This window comes from Gymnoscopelus braueri, assembly GCF_963280865.1.
Source record: "Gymnoscopelus braueri genome assembly, chromosome: 22".
NCBI lineage: Eukaryota > Metazoa > Chordata > Actinopteri > Myctophiformes > Myctophidae > Gymnoscopelus > Gymnoscopelus braueri.
In genome coordinates, this window is record NC_137624.1 from 4,619,791 (window position 1) to 4,636,649 (window position 16,859).

The 16,859-nt window shown below is 42.3% G+C and overlaps 1 protein-coding gene across 1 annotated transcript; it reads left to right on the forward strand.

Moving 5' to 3' along the window:
- Positions 1-4,699: 4,699 nt before the first annotated feature.
- Positions 4,700-14,411, forward strand: LOC308078310 (uncharacterized protein; the record flags this gene model as incomplete). The annotated part of the gene is made up of 3 exons (XM_080419428.1): positions 4,700-4,928; positions 5,298-5,399; positions 13,235-14,411. 3 exons carry the CDS (start codon positions 4,700-4,702, stop codon positions 13,471-13,473), a joined length of 570 nt encoding a protein of 189 aa, XP_080275554.1. The 3' UTR covers positions 13,474-14,411.
- Positions 14,412-16,859: the final 2,448 nt, after the last annotated feature.

The window sequence follows — 16,859 nt, forward strand, 5'->3', positions numbered from 1 at the left end:
CTATATCACAGAGACGTGCGTACTACCAGTGCGTATGACCAGGTGTGATGATTACTCTGGAAGGCTGCATCCAACAGCATCCAACTTCAACGTCACCGTGCTGAACCGTGCTAAAAAGCGTTGCCATGTCCGCTTATTATAAGCGAATTTGGGCTTATTTTTCTGTAAAGTTGCTTGTAAATATTGGTAGCTGTGGGGTGCGGTTTTTTGGGCTTGTTTCTAAAGTGTAGTTGGTTATTTGGGCTTGCTTCACAATTGTTCAATTGTTTTAACCGGTGGTTGTCAAATATTTTTATGTCATGGACCCCCAAGTTAATATGTATGCTAATGTATCCCTATAAGCCCCATCTGAAAATGTTTTGTGCCAGCTGGAGGCAGATTTGTGTTGTTAGAATGTTTAACAAATATTCCAAATATTCCACATTTTATTACAATAATTTTTTTTTAAATAGCAGATCTACAAGCTCACAACGGTTTAATTAAAGTGCTTATAATGGCCTAAGTGCCAGTTGCTTCTTTTGGGCTTGTTTTCCTAGACCTGGTTGCTTATTTCTCTCACAACATCTGGCAACGCTGATGAAAGTTTGAAGTTCAACTCCGCCTCGTCCAAAGATAACAGATGCGGTGTCGCATCGCCTTGACAACGTACTGTTCTGTCTGGAAGCGGATCACGTAATAAATGCTTTCATGTGTAATGAGAATAAAGAAGTTTACAAGGTTTAACCCCATTACCAAATAAAAGGCTAATAAAACGTGGAAAGGATATTATATAAGCGAGCCTTTTCTAATGAACATAGCGCACCTTTACCGAGGTAAAAAGATGATGTTGAAAATAAATCCAGGGCATACAAGTGGAACGCTTCTATCCGATTATGGACCAGAGCTTATTGATTAAATTAGATAATTTTGGATATCACTGTCCTACGTCGGAATGGGGAATGGATCTTCTGGACACAGCTTTCATCCACTTTAGTTTCCTCATCAGATGGTAATATTTATTAGGCTGTTGTGTGTGGCGTTCATGTGATCAATATACAGTAGCCTACAGTAGGCTTTACAAATTAATACCGCGGCACGGACACTGATGCAAGTCAGTCCCTCCGCAGTTTCATTAAGGCATCATATAGCCTATTTTCATTATTACGTGACACTTTGGCTGAGATGGCCCGCTGGCAAACACACTGAGGGACCTATAATTCAGCTCTAAATGCGACTCATAGCCTAGAAAATAAATAAAAAGTGGTGGAATCTACATCATGTCTATATTATGCATAGGCTACAAGCAATACATCATTTGACATTTATTTTTAATTTTATATATATTATGTGTTGACAAATGTTGGGCACATATATATTTTATTTGAGGTTTGCAATTGCCACTGTTGTAATTGATTTTGGCATGAAGAATAAAGCATTCTAAAGACATACGCACATTTCAGCCCTGGTAAGACAGCCTCAGGGCTGACCTGAGAACGTGCGCACCTGACGCACAAAACACAGAACAAAAAACTTTTATGAATCCGACTGCAGGTGTAGGCTTTGTCCTGAATGCCGGTACGTACAAAATATGGTCGTAAATCCCTTTATGAATCCGGGCCATTATACTGTATCTGTTGTTTATTTCATTATCCAGTTAAATAATGTAATAGTACTACCTATAATATTATTTGAAGTCATGATTTAAAAAAACTAAACGTTCAAAGAAATAAAACATTCTTGTGAAGGTATTGTAATGAATGAAATGTTCCTACAGGTACTGGCACCATATTGAGCCTAATAACTTTGGTAATGGAGGAAAAGACTGTGTTGAGTTGTATGATGGAGGATGGAACGACAGATCATGTACTGTAAATAGACCTTGGATGTGTGAAATAGTTATCTAGTGAGATCCTCATTTTCACAATGTATTAGTTATGTGGTGTGTTGGTACAGCTACATGATGGTGTGTTTACATGTAATAGTTTATGTGTTTGCTTTGGTTTGTCTGACTTGTAATTCTACCCAACATGCACTGTAGACATTACTTAACCACTTTAACCTTCTATTCTAGTAAAACAGGCCAGAGTTACAATTCTACTTGGACCATTTTTTTCTGTGCACCAAATCTCTTCACGACATGATGTGAGCTTGTAGATCTGCTATTTTTTGGCAAATGTTCCCCCCTGAATAGGCATGCTGGGTTTCAAGAGGATAATTTATAATTTTCATTAAAGGGGAGACTATGTAATTTAACAGATAAATAATACATGAATAATAGCTATCTGTTTCATTTTAATACCACAGACAGATAGATCAATAAAGTGTTTTGTATTCTGTGTTGAATTGTGATGGAACTGGGTTGGTCCAAATCAGTTTATTAAAACAGTGAAAATTAAAACACACATGAATAAAACAGTACATGAACACACATTACTGACTGCACTGTAAATTACTGTTACATTTCACAATTGATCAAATCAATGTTCTGTTTGTGACACCAGTGAGTTGATACAAATTGTTGCACCTCTATGATAAAGAATAAACTGTTCTGTTCTGAATAAACTAGTCCATATCTAGACAACTATATCAGTTGCCTTTTTAATATAATAGAAATGACTTAAAATGAGAAGTTCTGAAAATGCAGCTGTACAGAATTGCACAGTGATGACATCACCGGTGGAGGACGTTATTAGTTGTATATACTGTAATGATGGTACAATATTATTCTATAAATGTATATTCTAAATATCTAGCATTCAACTCTTAAACAATTACATGTATTAATGATATAAGTATTCTAGTATTTGTTTATAGGGAGTTTAGGTGAGTTTACCAGGGTGGAATTCTAACTGCTCTAAATATTGAGTGTTGGAGGTGGGGTAGATGTAGCTGTTCAGCTGTTTGACAGATTTCCACTCTCCTCAATCCAACAGTTGAACTATTTTCTACTTTAATTGCTATTATAAAATATAAACCTACCACACTATAACACAATTATACACTGTTGTCAATTACACTATCCAGTTAAGATTGCTCCCCCCAAAACACCCTGAGTGCTCTGCAAAAAAAGAATAAAAGCATGACATCAAGAGCACTGAAACGTAACCATTCCACTATAAGGCACATTCAGGTTAAGCACTTTGAGGTTTCTCAGCACATAAATGTTTAGTATATTCTTCTACACAACAGGTATTTTAGTTGTTAGATTGCAGTGTTTTTGTTCATATCAGTGATTTACATAATGTTAATCAGAACCCTACATACATTGACCGGGGTCCCCCTGGGGTCTACTAGCCTAGGCCCCCTCCTTATTACCCTCTACTCCAAATATATTTGCCAAAAATAGTGAGCTTGTAGATCCACTATTTTTGGTGAAAGGTCACCTCAGAATAGGGACGCTAGGGTTCATGTGATTAAAGCTATGACTAATGGAGGCAGCCTACTCCGCCCCAAGAGACACGCACGCACGCACGCACGCATGCACACGCAGAGTGAAGTTCATATCTCTACTAAAATTGTGCCATTTAAAGGATGGCTGCTTTGCATTTACCAAATGGGAAGTTTGCCTGGCCGAGAGAAATAGTACTTCACTATTCTTTCAAAGCATTGTTCTTCATCTTCCTATTTTGTAACTTTGTAGAACACATGCAGTTTGACCAAGGTCATTAAATACCAACCACTCCTACATGCCATCTCAGAGATAGGTTATAGGTGCAGAGTGCAGACTTAAATTTATTTTATATTTGGCAGCCCAGGACATACCCACAGACTGGTTGTTATAGGGTTTCAACAACTTGGGAGACAAAAAGGAGGCAAAAAGGCTGGCAAAGTATTGTGCTGTCTCTTTGAAGCATTTTATTCAAAACGGAACACTCCTGCAAACTTTGGAAGCCATATTTTGCCAATCAGGATGGAAAATGCCTTCGTTTAATGACTATAGAGATAATGTGTAGCCTACCGATTTGCTTGATGTCTGGACAAAATCTGTAGGAGTACTGTCCAAAAGCGGCCTCCTGGTAGCGCTATAACTAGCCCATGTAAAACATTTGTGGCAGAGGTTCGGCTTTGGCATCCAGGGTGTGTGTGCAGACTGTGTTTCGCAGCGGCCGGGCCAACAGTGTAGGAGATTAGCTGTTCACAGACACACGGCCACACGGATGGATAGACGGACAGGGAGCAAAACATACTCTACGAGATGAGATGATAACAGCCAATGTGTTTAGCCTCAAAACTGTGCGAGATACTCTGAAAGAATGAGCTGTCTCCTCTCCTCCTCCCCCCCGGCTGCCCGTGTGTGTGTGTGTGTGTGTGTGTGTGTGTGTGTGTGTGTGTGTGTGTGTGTGTGTGTGTGTGTGTGTGTAGAGAGAGTGAGAGAGCGAGTCGAGAGACAGCTGATTGATGTACACTGTTATTGTGTGGGAAAATGGCGCTGGGAATATACGCTATATGTAGCTTTTGATGGATCACAATGAGTTAATGGGAAGTTTGCATGGCTGAGAGAAATTCACTATTCTTTCAGAGTATTGTTCTTCATTTGACATTTGTTGAGTTTAGATCAGTTAAGGTTAGGCTGCTTGGCATTTACCAAATGGGAAGTTTGCATGGCTGAGAGAAATAGTGCTTCACTAATCTTTCAAAGCATTCATCGTCATCTTCCTCTTTTGTGACTCTAAGTTTTCCAACAAGTTGTAGAACACATGCAGTTTGACAATGAACTACAATGTGTGAGGACGTGTATGTGAACACCGGGCCAGATCTGACCAAGAAGGTCAGATATGGCCGAGGAGAGAGAGAGATGGAGATGGAGGAGAGAGGAGAGATAGAAGTGGGGATAGACGATATCTATCTCACTCCAGACGACCGTGACCCCATCTATGAGACTGCAGGCGACCTTGACCGTGAGACACAGCGGGATGCTGGACACAACACAACACAAGAGCAACATGGAGGTAACATAAAAATAATATACAAAGGTTAACTAACATATATATGGATGTTACACAAGGACAGTGTAGTGGTTTCTGGAGAGGTGGGTAAACAATAATCTTTCAAAAACATTTCAAGGTCTCATGCTTTACATGAACCTGGCCCTGATTAAAATAATAATAAGAAGAAGAAGAAGAAGAAGAAGAAGAAACAGTGACTATGAAAGCTACTCTACATTCATTTCAGCTAAGATTAAGAACATAAATTACTTGAAGTAAACCATCACAACTAGTTAAAAAGTGTCACTTATTTTAAATGTCTTAATTTGGGACAAATCAATCCTAAAGTGAGTGTGATGATTAGTCTTTATGTTGGTGTTGTATGTTTTTCAGGCTCTGGAGATTCAAAGCAGAATCTCTACATAGCTGTTGCAGTGTGTGTGGGGCTGCTGTGTCTTCTCCTATTGGCTGGCATCATTATCCTGGTCATACTCTGTGAGTAGCATTCTGTAAACACTATCTTTACCTTTGATGGATGTTGATTGAAATACTTTGGGCTCTATTGTGAGACAGGTGGATTGGTGTGAGGCATGCAGTGGACGGGCATATTTAAAATGTCTCTAGGTGAAGTGCCTTGTTTTTCCGTGCCTGTGTGTTTGGTGTGTCAGAGACTCATCGTGCACAACGTTTTGCTTTTCAGAGTCCAGTATACTCAGAGCATACTCAGAGCCTACAGTTCAAATTATAGACAACATTTCTCATGTACTGTACATATGCACACAAAAAAAATAACTGCTGTATGGACCTCCTAGTCCTAGACCAAGGCTGTCAATGTGGTGGCCCGTGAGCCAAATATAGCTGGTGAAAGGGTCCAAATCCAGCCTGAGAGAATATTTGTTGAAGAAGAACAGTGTGAATTTGTATCTGACCCCAGGCCATTCTCTCGTTTGGTGTCTGCCTCTACTGCTGCAGTAGCATACAGCTTTATTGTAGGTAGCCTATAGAAAAGAATAGACAGCAGTTAATGTCACTTCACTCTCCCAATCTCCCAAATGTGCATTTGTCAACCCGTCTATCCCAGAGTGAGTATAGGTTGGTCTCAGAGCTACGCAGTTCATTTCTCCTCAGTCTGTGTCTGACAAAATGATGGTAACTATTGCTATGCATCCCATGTCTATAATGCATTCTAAGCATACTTAAAATATATTATATTCTGTTTTTAACTCCTAAATACTTAATATTTGCTTCATAATGCTTCATAACAAAATAATCATGACACATTATAAAGCATTCTGTACAGTGACTTTTAAGTATTCTAATACTTCATGAGAGCTGGACACTTATGTTTTTTGGGCAAGGATCATAGTGATCCTATCATAGTTTTGATACATTATAATGATCTTATAATGTAGCTTAATCATTGTTTCATTCAATCATTACATTCCTGAAGGTGTAGGCAGACACTTTTTGTGTTTATTTTACTTTAATTAAAGCACCCAATGATTAATTATAGTGACATTAAAATCATGCATTATAAAATCATTATAATGTATTACAATATATTGTTATAAAGCATTATGAGTATTTATGAGTTCTTATAACTATGATTATACAGTGTTATGAGCAGATTATAATGCATCAGCTGATAAAGCATTATAGACATGTGATGCATAGCAAGTGTTACCCCCTCCTAACACTGCTGATTCACCCTGCATTATTGATTATGTCCTCAGCCTATCAGAGAGCTTGTTACATTCCCAAATCATATATTTGCCAAAGATGACTTACTGTAGGCAGACAGTTATTTTGGAATGTAACAAGCATTCTGATAGGCTGAGGACATCTTGCCACATTAATTGACAAGCACACTCATGGAGTGTACACGAGTGCATGGGGCCAGTCTCCAAGCAGACACATGGCCCAACTAACTCCACACTTTCCACAAAAAGTCCTCAATATTCTGCCTGTAACACCAGCTGCTTCCCATACCGTTACTGTACTTGCAAGCTGTACAATTAATATGCAACGCATTATGTCCCAATACTTATGCAAATCACTTCCGCGGGTAGTGCAACGTCAAAATGGCCACGTCTTTTGGACAGCAGATCTACAAGCTAACAACGCCTCGCGCGTCTACGTGTTGTTGCCTTGCAGATCTACTGCAAGTAGCCCCTCCCCCTGCAGAGCACAGAGAACGACACAGGGAGATGGAGAGGGAGGAGGGAGAGAAAGGCAAAGAGACAACACAAAACTTAACGGTCAGAGTCACGAATGAGGGAGAGAAAGACAGACACAGAAGACAGTAGTGCAGCGGATAAAAGCAATATTTTGGGAGAATCGTTCACTTGGTGATACAAGCGTGAAACTTGGTACAGATCATCTTTAGAGGTCATGTATCGATTTTTTTAATCGAGCCACTTGAAAATCAAAGATGGCGACCATTTTTCAAGATGGCCGACATCTTAGTGGGCAGTTAAGTGATATGATGGTTTATTTGGTGATACAAGCATGAAAATCGGCATGAGCAGTCTCTGTGGGTCACTTGACAATAGGCCACCCACAGCTACTTGAAATTTCAAGATGGCGGCCATTTTTCAAGATGGCCAACACTTTAGTGGAGAAATTAAGTTATATAATGGTTTATTTGGTGATACAAGCATGAACATTGGCATGAGCAGTCTCTGTGGGTCACTTGACAATAGGCCACCCACAGCTACTTGAAATTTCAAGATGGCGGCCATTTTTCAAGATGGCCAACACTTTAGTGGAGCAATTAAGTTATATAATGGTTTATTTGGTGATACAAGCATTAAATTTGGCATGAGCAGTCTCTAAGGGTTGCTTGACAAGAAAACACTCCCAGCCACTTTACATTTCTATTTTCAAGATGGCCGCCCCCTGGATCCTCAAAAGATACATTTTCTCATAGAAATGTATGTTTTTTTTTCATTAAGGACGATTATACGATTATTATTATTATGCTAAAGAACAACTTTTAACACATCACAATATAGTTGTGTTGATTTGTTGATCATAGATAGATTAGATAAGAGTGAATATCTGCACTACCAGGGCACACTGGTGATATATCACTGCTGTTAAACTCAGAGTGGGGTTCAATGTCAGCTAATTGAAAGTTGGTATCCCAAATGCTGTCTAATTTACCCCAAAACAGTTAGATAGCCGCACCTGAATTGACAGGTTGTGCCAGCACGGGAGAGCCGAGCCAAGGTTAATGGGGTTTTAGTTAACCGGATGGTGTACAGATCGCTCAGGATTTAAATGGCATTGGATGAACGATCGAACTAAGTGTAGGGTTAAGGCACGAACTTAGTTGTATCCCATACATCAAAGTGCTTGGTAAAAGGTGGTAAAAGGATAAACCCTCGGCCTCTGCCTATGCTGCAGACATGGCAGAAGCCATCATAACAGTTGTGAAAACTAACTGGGACAGATGTTTAATTTGTCAGCAGGTCACCAAGGAAAAACTCATTCAGCCGAGTTTATTCAACAGAGAGCACGATCGTACTGGTTATGATACCATTGCAAGAAATGTTCCATTATTTCATAAGATCAATGCTCTGCCTATCTTACTTAGTCCAACCCGACTAGATGAAGGTGATGGCATAGAAAGCACATCGACAAGAAACAGAGCAAAATATAATTCAAGCTGTAAACTTAGGTTCAACAACACAGAGCTGAAAGGGCCCAAAAGAGAGCATCTACATCTGCTGAAGACACTGAAGATACCAAAGATATCCATGTCAAGAGGCCAAGAAGATCTAATGTATGACCGGTCCAGCGATGTCACAACTGTGAACGAGGCCAGGCTTGATCTCTTTGCCAGAAAGCAAAGACAATATGACTTGATCCCACCAACTCAAGCAGCACTCAAAGAGCATGCCAAACATGCTTCTTATGAGGCTGGATACGTGTGGGGACAGGCATTGAAGCGACATCCACAAATGCCGAGCCCATCTGACTGGGGATGGGTGGAACAGGACGAGAAGTGGAAAGTCTTCTGGACTCCACTTCCACCTATTGCGGAGAGTTGTTGGGAGTTGACCAAATGTGGGTGCTCCAAGGCATGTACTGGAAGGTGTAACTGCTTCAGATATGGACTCAGTTTCACATGCCTATGTAGTTGCCCCTGCTAGAACCTATTTGCATGTTTATTTTGCCAGAGTTATTCCCTGTTGTCCTCTGTGTTTTCAAGTGGAGGCCTATGGCTCGGCTTCCCCTCGTCACATCGACGCATCATGTTTTACTTTTTATCTAGTCTATTACTGTGTAATTTTCAGTTGTTACTTTGTAACATTGCTTCCACTGCCTTCCACTGCCATATCTAACAGTGAAGCACATTTTCAGTTTAGTTCCTTAGTATCGTTTGTCATGGTTCCGTGGCTATTGCCATTCAGTATTAGCCATTACTCATAATTTTGGAGCACTGTCCGTTCAGCACCACAACTGTGCTTATCAGCACCACAACTGTGCTAATTTATTCATCTTATTTTTTGTATCCCCACCCCTTAGTATTTATTTGACACATGTAATGTTTAAAAAAAACAATATATATATATATATATATATATATATATATATATATATATATATATATATATATATATATATATATATATATATCCTCCCTTGTGACTGTTACCTTGTCGTGGTAAGGGAGCTTGTTTAGGCCTACCTCAGTGAACCCTGAGAGCTATGCCGGTGGGAGGCAACTCCTGACAGGTCTTACCAAACTGGACAGGTCGTGGGCGAGGAGTCAGACAAAACACAGTCAAACAACCTCTCTTGACAGAGCTTTTTGAGGAACCCAATACATTTCTATGAGAAAAGGTATCATTTAAAGATTGACATCTTGAAATTTCAAGTGGCTGTGGGCGGTTTCTTGTCAAATGACCTTTTGAGACGGCTCATGGCAATTTTCATGCTTGTATCACCAACTAAATGATTTCTTAAGCTTAACTAGTCCACTAAGGTGGTGGCCATCTTGAAAAATGGCCGCCATCTTGACATTTCAAGTAGCTGTGGGTGGCTTATTGTCAAGTGACCCACAGAGACTGCTCATGCCAATTTTCATGCTTGTATCACCAAATGAACCATTATATAACTTAAATGCTCCACTAAAGTGTTGGCCATCTTGAAAAATGGCCGCCATCTTGAAATTTCAAGTAGCTGTGGGTGGCCTATTGTCAAGTGACCCACAGAGACTGCTCATGCCAATTTTCATGCTTGTATCACCAAATAAACCATCATATCACTTAACTGCCCACTAAGGTATCGGCCATCTTGAAAAATGGCCGCCATCTTGGATTTTTGAGTGGCTCGATTAAAAAAGTCAAAGAGTTGACCTAAAGGAATGTTCATGCCAATTTTCACGCTTGTATCACAAAGTGAACGATTGTTCCTACTATCCGCTCTACTATGGGGATTTTATAGCCTCCTGGAGGCACCGGGCCCAGGTGCTCTCCAATGAGCAATCAGCCCCACCCTGCTCCCCTATAGGGCAAGAGTTAGTGCAAAGCATCACACACACAACCACCCAGACTAATATATGGGGCACCACATCAGCAAAATAGGTACAGCTGGTCAGATTTATATAACAACTCTGCCTGACCAGGCTACTGCAAGGGTGTACTCAATGAACACTAATTGCATTCATCACAGTCCCCTTCACGTTGGTCGAAACTCTTTTTCTTATATTTTTTATTTTCTTTTATAAAAAAAAAACACTTTTTGGGTTGACAATGAGAGGGGGGGGAGAGAGAGGGACAGGGAGACAGACAGAAACAAGCGTGCACGCCACTGTTGCCATGTATGCTAATTATAAGCAGTGTTGCCATGTCCGCTGACTATAAGTAACTTTGGCCTACTTTTACAAAATGGTCTCTCTCACACTGTGAGGTGGCTGTGAAGTGGATCTGCGCTGCAAAGTGGCCGACACACACACTTCACAATTGCAAACACCTCCTAAATATAGACGCCCACATTCATTCACAACAAACAATATATTGCCCATTTTGGCTAATATGTGAGTATATATATATGTGTGTGCGTGTGTGCGTGCGTGCGTGCGTGCGTGCGTGTGTGTGTGCGTGCGCGTATATATATATGTCATAGGGAAATTGGCATTCCAGGGAAATTGAAAGAGGAACGCTCGCTTTTAGGCCCGGGGCTTCGGCGCAAGGCGGGGCTTTTCGAGACAGGGTTTTTTACGCGAGGCTCGCGAGGAGGAGGAGGAGGAGGAAGAAGAGGAGGCCCGAGGCGGGGCTTTGATACGAGGCGGCGCGAGGAGGAGGAGGAGGAGGCGCGAAGGCTTTGATCGGAGGCCGACCTGGCTTTTGTTGTTCCCCCCCACATAGCAACCAGGAAGCTACGCTAGGGGAACGCTGAACACGCGTTCACACGCACACTTGATAATAGTTATTGTCCATGACGGAGGCGCGCCGACTCAGTAGAGCTTGAGGCCGAGGAGGCGCGCCCTCGCGCCTCCAGGCGCGACTGCCGAATCGAAGACACACATGTGTGCGTGTGTGCGTGTGTGCGTGTGCATGTGTGCGCATGCACACACGCACACGCGTGCGCACACATACGTGTGCATGTGTGCATGCGCACACATGGACACGCACACACACATGTGCATGAGTGTGGCTTGCATTGCCCTCTAGTGTTGTTCTACAGAATTGCCTGGGTGGGTGGTAAAAACAAGCGCTCCTTTTTCAATTTCCCTGGAATGCCAATTTCCCTGTAACATACATATATATATATATATATATATATATATATATATATATATATATATATAGCGAGAGAGAGAGAGAGAGAGAGAGAGAGAGAGAGAGAGAGAGAGAGAGAGAGAGATATCCAGTAAAGTAAAAATGCCTCAAAAATTGCAGTACTTCAGTACATGTACATATTTACTCACCTCTGTTATTTAATTAATGAATCCCAGGATCCATTCTCTTTTGGACTCCTCTTAGGACATGATTATGTCTCCTACAGACTACGGTACTTTACAGGTCACACTTGGACCATTGATATGCAGGAGTAGGCAGCTTTAGCTTTGTAAAAGGTGCGCATGGGCCAGTCAATGTATCACTGCAGTAACCAATAGACACGCCGGCGGCTGTGTCTATTGGTGTCGGCGCAGAATTATTTTTTCTGGCAAATCCCAGGAATTTGAGCAGCTATACGGGGCACGCAGGGTCTTCACTGACCGGGCCATGGCTCCACTGGCCCTCATGACGCTACGCCAGTGATCTGCGCTGCCAAGTGGGCACTACGTGGGCGTGTGCACTAGATGTTCGGCCCAACTTCTAGTAATCAATAATGCAGGGGGAATCAGCAGTGTTAGGAGAGTAGACTTAGACAGATATAAATAAAGGCAGACTTAAAATATGACTTATGAAAAACACATTTTGCCTAAATCAAAGAGATGACTTAGGGCACGCTCCCACCAAAACATGGTCGGCTAGCGTTAAACGCAGGTTGTGCGCGGCCACAGTTTTTTGCAGCCAGGGGATTCTAAAAAACGGGAGTGACGCGCCTGTCACTCACTTTCAGGACCCTCCCCGTAGCCCGCACTGCCTGCTGCCTTGAGCACCATGGTGCTTCCTGAGTCTTGGGACGGTCCGCCTTCGACTCACCCGATTGGACAGAGGGGGAAAATCAGCTCCCTTCTCCAGCAGTTTTCTGCTTCAAATGGATAAGTCGTGTAGAGCGAATAAACGCAAGGTCTGCGCGACAGGCGGAAAGATCCGCTCTTGCGTGAATCCACGCATTTACATTGACAAAGCATTGGCAGATTCTGCCCCAGAGTTAAAATAAAAGTGCGGTGGGAGTGCGCCCTTAGGCAGATAGTGATTTTTCATCTTTTCTGAAAACCTTAACAAAATGACTTTTGTTTGTACTTTTACTCAAGTACATTTTTAAAATCAAACTTCTACTTTACATTTTGGTATTAATACGTAAAAGAGATTGAGTACTTTTTCCATCACTATATCCCTCTCCCCCGGTGATGATAAAACACTCCCTTTTCCATTTGATTGGTCAAGATCGAATCCACCTGCAACACACCCACAATAAATTCAGTCTGATCCTTCCTGCCTCATCATTGGCTGCAGGTGCTCCACCCTAATGTTATACATCAAATGTCTGTCACCACGCCCAACCCACCATATTGTTGATTGCTCCTCACACCAGTTCACCTGTTTCCCCAAAATAGGGCCCTCTGTATCATTGATGTCAAATGAAGACAACTATCAACACAAAGTTGAATGTAAAACTCATCAGTTTGTTGATTCTCCTTCTTACAGATTGTGCATCGATTAAAGAGAAAAACAACCTGCAGTCCAGTTTTGATCAGACCAGACATGACAACATGACCGGACTGAAAGACCAGTGGAATACTAGATTTGACGAGTTACAGAACAGACATGACAACATGACCAAACAGAAAGAAAAGTTGCAGACTAGTTTTGACGAGTTAGAGATCAGATATAACAACATGACTAACAAACAAGATCACCTGAAGAGGAGACTCTGTGGTCAGTGAGACATCACTGTTTTTCTTCATTCTTATATCATGTTGTTCATCATTTGTCATTAATCTGAGCATGTAAAAACTGTGTCTAATGTAGCGCCCCCTCTCCCGCCCCGATGACAGAGAACAAGAGGCGCTAGACATCAACCTAGGTTCGTTAGTGGTTACCTTTGAATAACTCACCAAGAGTTAAAGATTGAGTTGAACAGTATTGACTTGTCTTTTATTGCCTCCGCAACAGCAGTCAATTAACATACATACAATACAATACAGTTGCAGCGCTGCAGTATGAAAAATAATAAAGAGAGCTCTTAGAATAGAAGAATAACATAAATTGTCCACATAGGTTAAATTGACCTTTAACCTGAATGTTCCCTCTATGTTAAGGATTTGGGGATCCAAAGAGAGTGAGTGTTCAGTTTCTTAGTTCCTTAGTTCAGTTCTTTCCTTTGAGGGTGTGTGTGTGTGTGTAGGGAAAAGGAGACCTCGGGCAGAGGTGTCAGTATACGTGGGTGTATGGGGTAAGACCTCGGGCAGAGGTTTCAGTATACGTGGGTGGAGGGGCACTGCTACTCGGGCAGAGACAGCAGTGTAGGAGAATGGAAGAAAGGACTGCTTCTCGGCAGAGAAAGCAGTTTGGATCTTATCTGTTATCTGTCGGTAAATCAAGTACGATCCTCTGTGGCAGGTCCCACGGTTGGCCACACCGCTTCCACGACCATCCACAGACTCTACTGGGCTTGGCTCGCCATCACAGATTTCAGACCTCTTCTGGGGTTTCCGAAAGACTTCTCTGGGGTTGTCAAAAACCAATCTGTCATGAGGTCAAACAGCTGGTTGGCCTCCAGATCCGTGAAGGTGGAGTAGCAGCAAGGACAGCGGAAGGAGGCGCGATTGGTGGAGTCTCACTCGTCCGTCTCTATGCGCCGCCGCATGTGGTCCAGCTTGTATTTGACCACGTTGACTAGCAGTCGGTAGTTGATGAAATAGTAATTTTCCTCAGGTCTCTAAGCCATCCATCCAGGATACAAGTACTGAGACACATTAATGTAGTGGTTGCAAAGGTATATTATTATATATTAATTAAAAAAAACTCGTCAAAAACGTCATTTGTATTGTTGACCTATTTCTACCATATAGAGCAGGTTTCGTTCAATTTCGACCCCTCTGTCACATGGTACCAATGTTTGTGTTGTAATCATACCATGAGTTGTCTCAGCAGCTTCTCAGACCTCTCTAGCAAGAAGGAATGAGGAAGTAACCAGGATGTAATCCTACCTCTACACCTCAACTTGCAAGGACAGAGTGTAATGCGCCCTCCAGTGGAAACGGAATGCAACTACACCTCTAAATTACATAAATAGGCCCCCTATTAGTAGCTCTATGGTTCACATGGGTTACACCCTCCCCCCTTGACTCTGCATGAGTCCCTTCATGCGCTGCTCTATGGTCCATAGAGGAACCATCATAGTCAGTCAAGGTGTCTAGAGCTTGATTAAAACTCTGCAAAAGACTCTGTGCAAAGGAGGCTAAGGGTTTACCCAACTGAAGGTAGTGAAAACGGTCAGGGGGTTTCCGTGTTCTGTCAGATTTACGTGTAGAGTCGTTTGTTTCTCCATCTGTAATGTTTACACTTCCATCTTCTGTGTTTGGTGTCTCAGAGGTTTGTTCATTTTCCAACTCAGTGTTTTGTTGGACTTCATCAACTTTTCCATCCTCAGGAATAGAAAATACAACATTGTCGTTCTCAGCCTCAGCTGGAGTTTCAGCTGTTGATTCATCATTGTCTTCCTCAGCAGAAGCTGGGATTTCATTTGTCACATCCGGTAAGGTCACATCCTCTTCAGCAGGAAGTTGCACGATCATAATCTCTGGCTCCTCTCCTTCAACCGTCTCAGGAGGAGCTTTATCGGGTTCAGTAAGCAACTCAGCGGAACTGGCCACATCTGTCTCTTCCTGAGGCTGGGAGGTCAAGGAGTTAACTGGCATCTCCTCTGCTGGAGTCACAGTGGGTTGCTGTCTTCCTGGGATTGCATATGTTTCAACAAGCATTTCCTCCGGAATAACTGACAACAGGTCAGGACAGAAACCTGAGTCATCCTCAGAATCAGAGTGTTCCTCAGGGAGCTGAGGTTGACTACTCCTGGTTCTTGGCCGGGAAACCTTTGGTTTGGCCTGTTCAGTCTCCTCTGGTTCTATTAGGTCACCGCAAGGGAGTAAGAGATCCCTATGTAGGGTTCGGTTGGGACCATTTCCATTCATGGGCTGTACAGTGTACACAGGTAAGTCTCCCAATCTTTTAAGGACTTTGTAGATAGTAGATTCCCACTTATCTGCAAGCTTGTGTTTGTTTCGCAAGCGCACGTTCCTTACTAGCACTTGGTCACCTTCCTCCAGTGTTGACTCTCTTACATTTTTGTCAAAGCGGCGTTTGTTTCGGTCAGCAACTTTTTGAGAATTTCTGGTGGCAATCTCATAACTCTCCTGAAGACGGGCTTTCAGGCTTTTCACATACTGAGAATGCGATTTAGGAGTACCATTCTTAACAGGTAAGCAGAACACAATATCCACTGGTAGCCTAGGCTGACGCCCGAACAACAATTCATACGGGCTGAACCCGGTGACCTCGTTCTTGGTGCAATTATAGGCATGGGTTAGGGGTTTTACATAATCACGCCAGTGACTTTTATCCTTTTCTCTTAAGGTTCCTAACATGCCGAGAAGAGTTCGATTGAACCTCTCAACCGGATTTGATGAGTTGAGACTCAAAATCCCTGCCCTGATCACTTAGCAGACGTTCCGGAAACCCATAATGCACGAAGAACTGCTCCCAAAGACTCTTTGCGACTGTCGTAGCCTTCTGATCTTTCGTTGGTATAGCGACAGCGTACTTGGTAAAGTGATCAGTTATGACCAAGATGTCTTTGGTATTATGACTGTCGGGCTCCAGGGAAAGATAATCCATGCATACCAGTTCCATGGGACGAGTTGTGTTGATATTCACAAGAGGTGCCGACTTTTCAGGTGGTGTTTTCCTTCGGACACAACGTCCACATGACTTGATCTTTTTCTCCACTTCTGCAGCCATTTTAGGCCAATAAAATCTTGTCCTAACTAAGTCGAGAGTTCGTTCCACACCCATATGCCCCATATCATCGTGGAGGCACGTGAGAATGGTGGAACGTAGGGACTTAGGGGCCACAAATTGGTAAGTGGTTTCATCTTCTGTTTTGCGAGTTCTATAGAGGAGACCATCTCTCAATTCCAGACGTTTCCACTCTTTGAGCATCAACTTCAGCTCTAAAGAGTCAGGATTGAGGTTGGGATTGGCTTCATCTCCAGCCTCTAACAAGTTAACAACATGTGCAATGTCTGGGTCAGACCTCTGATGTTGTTGG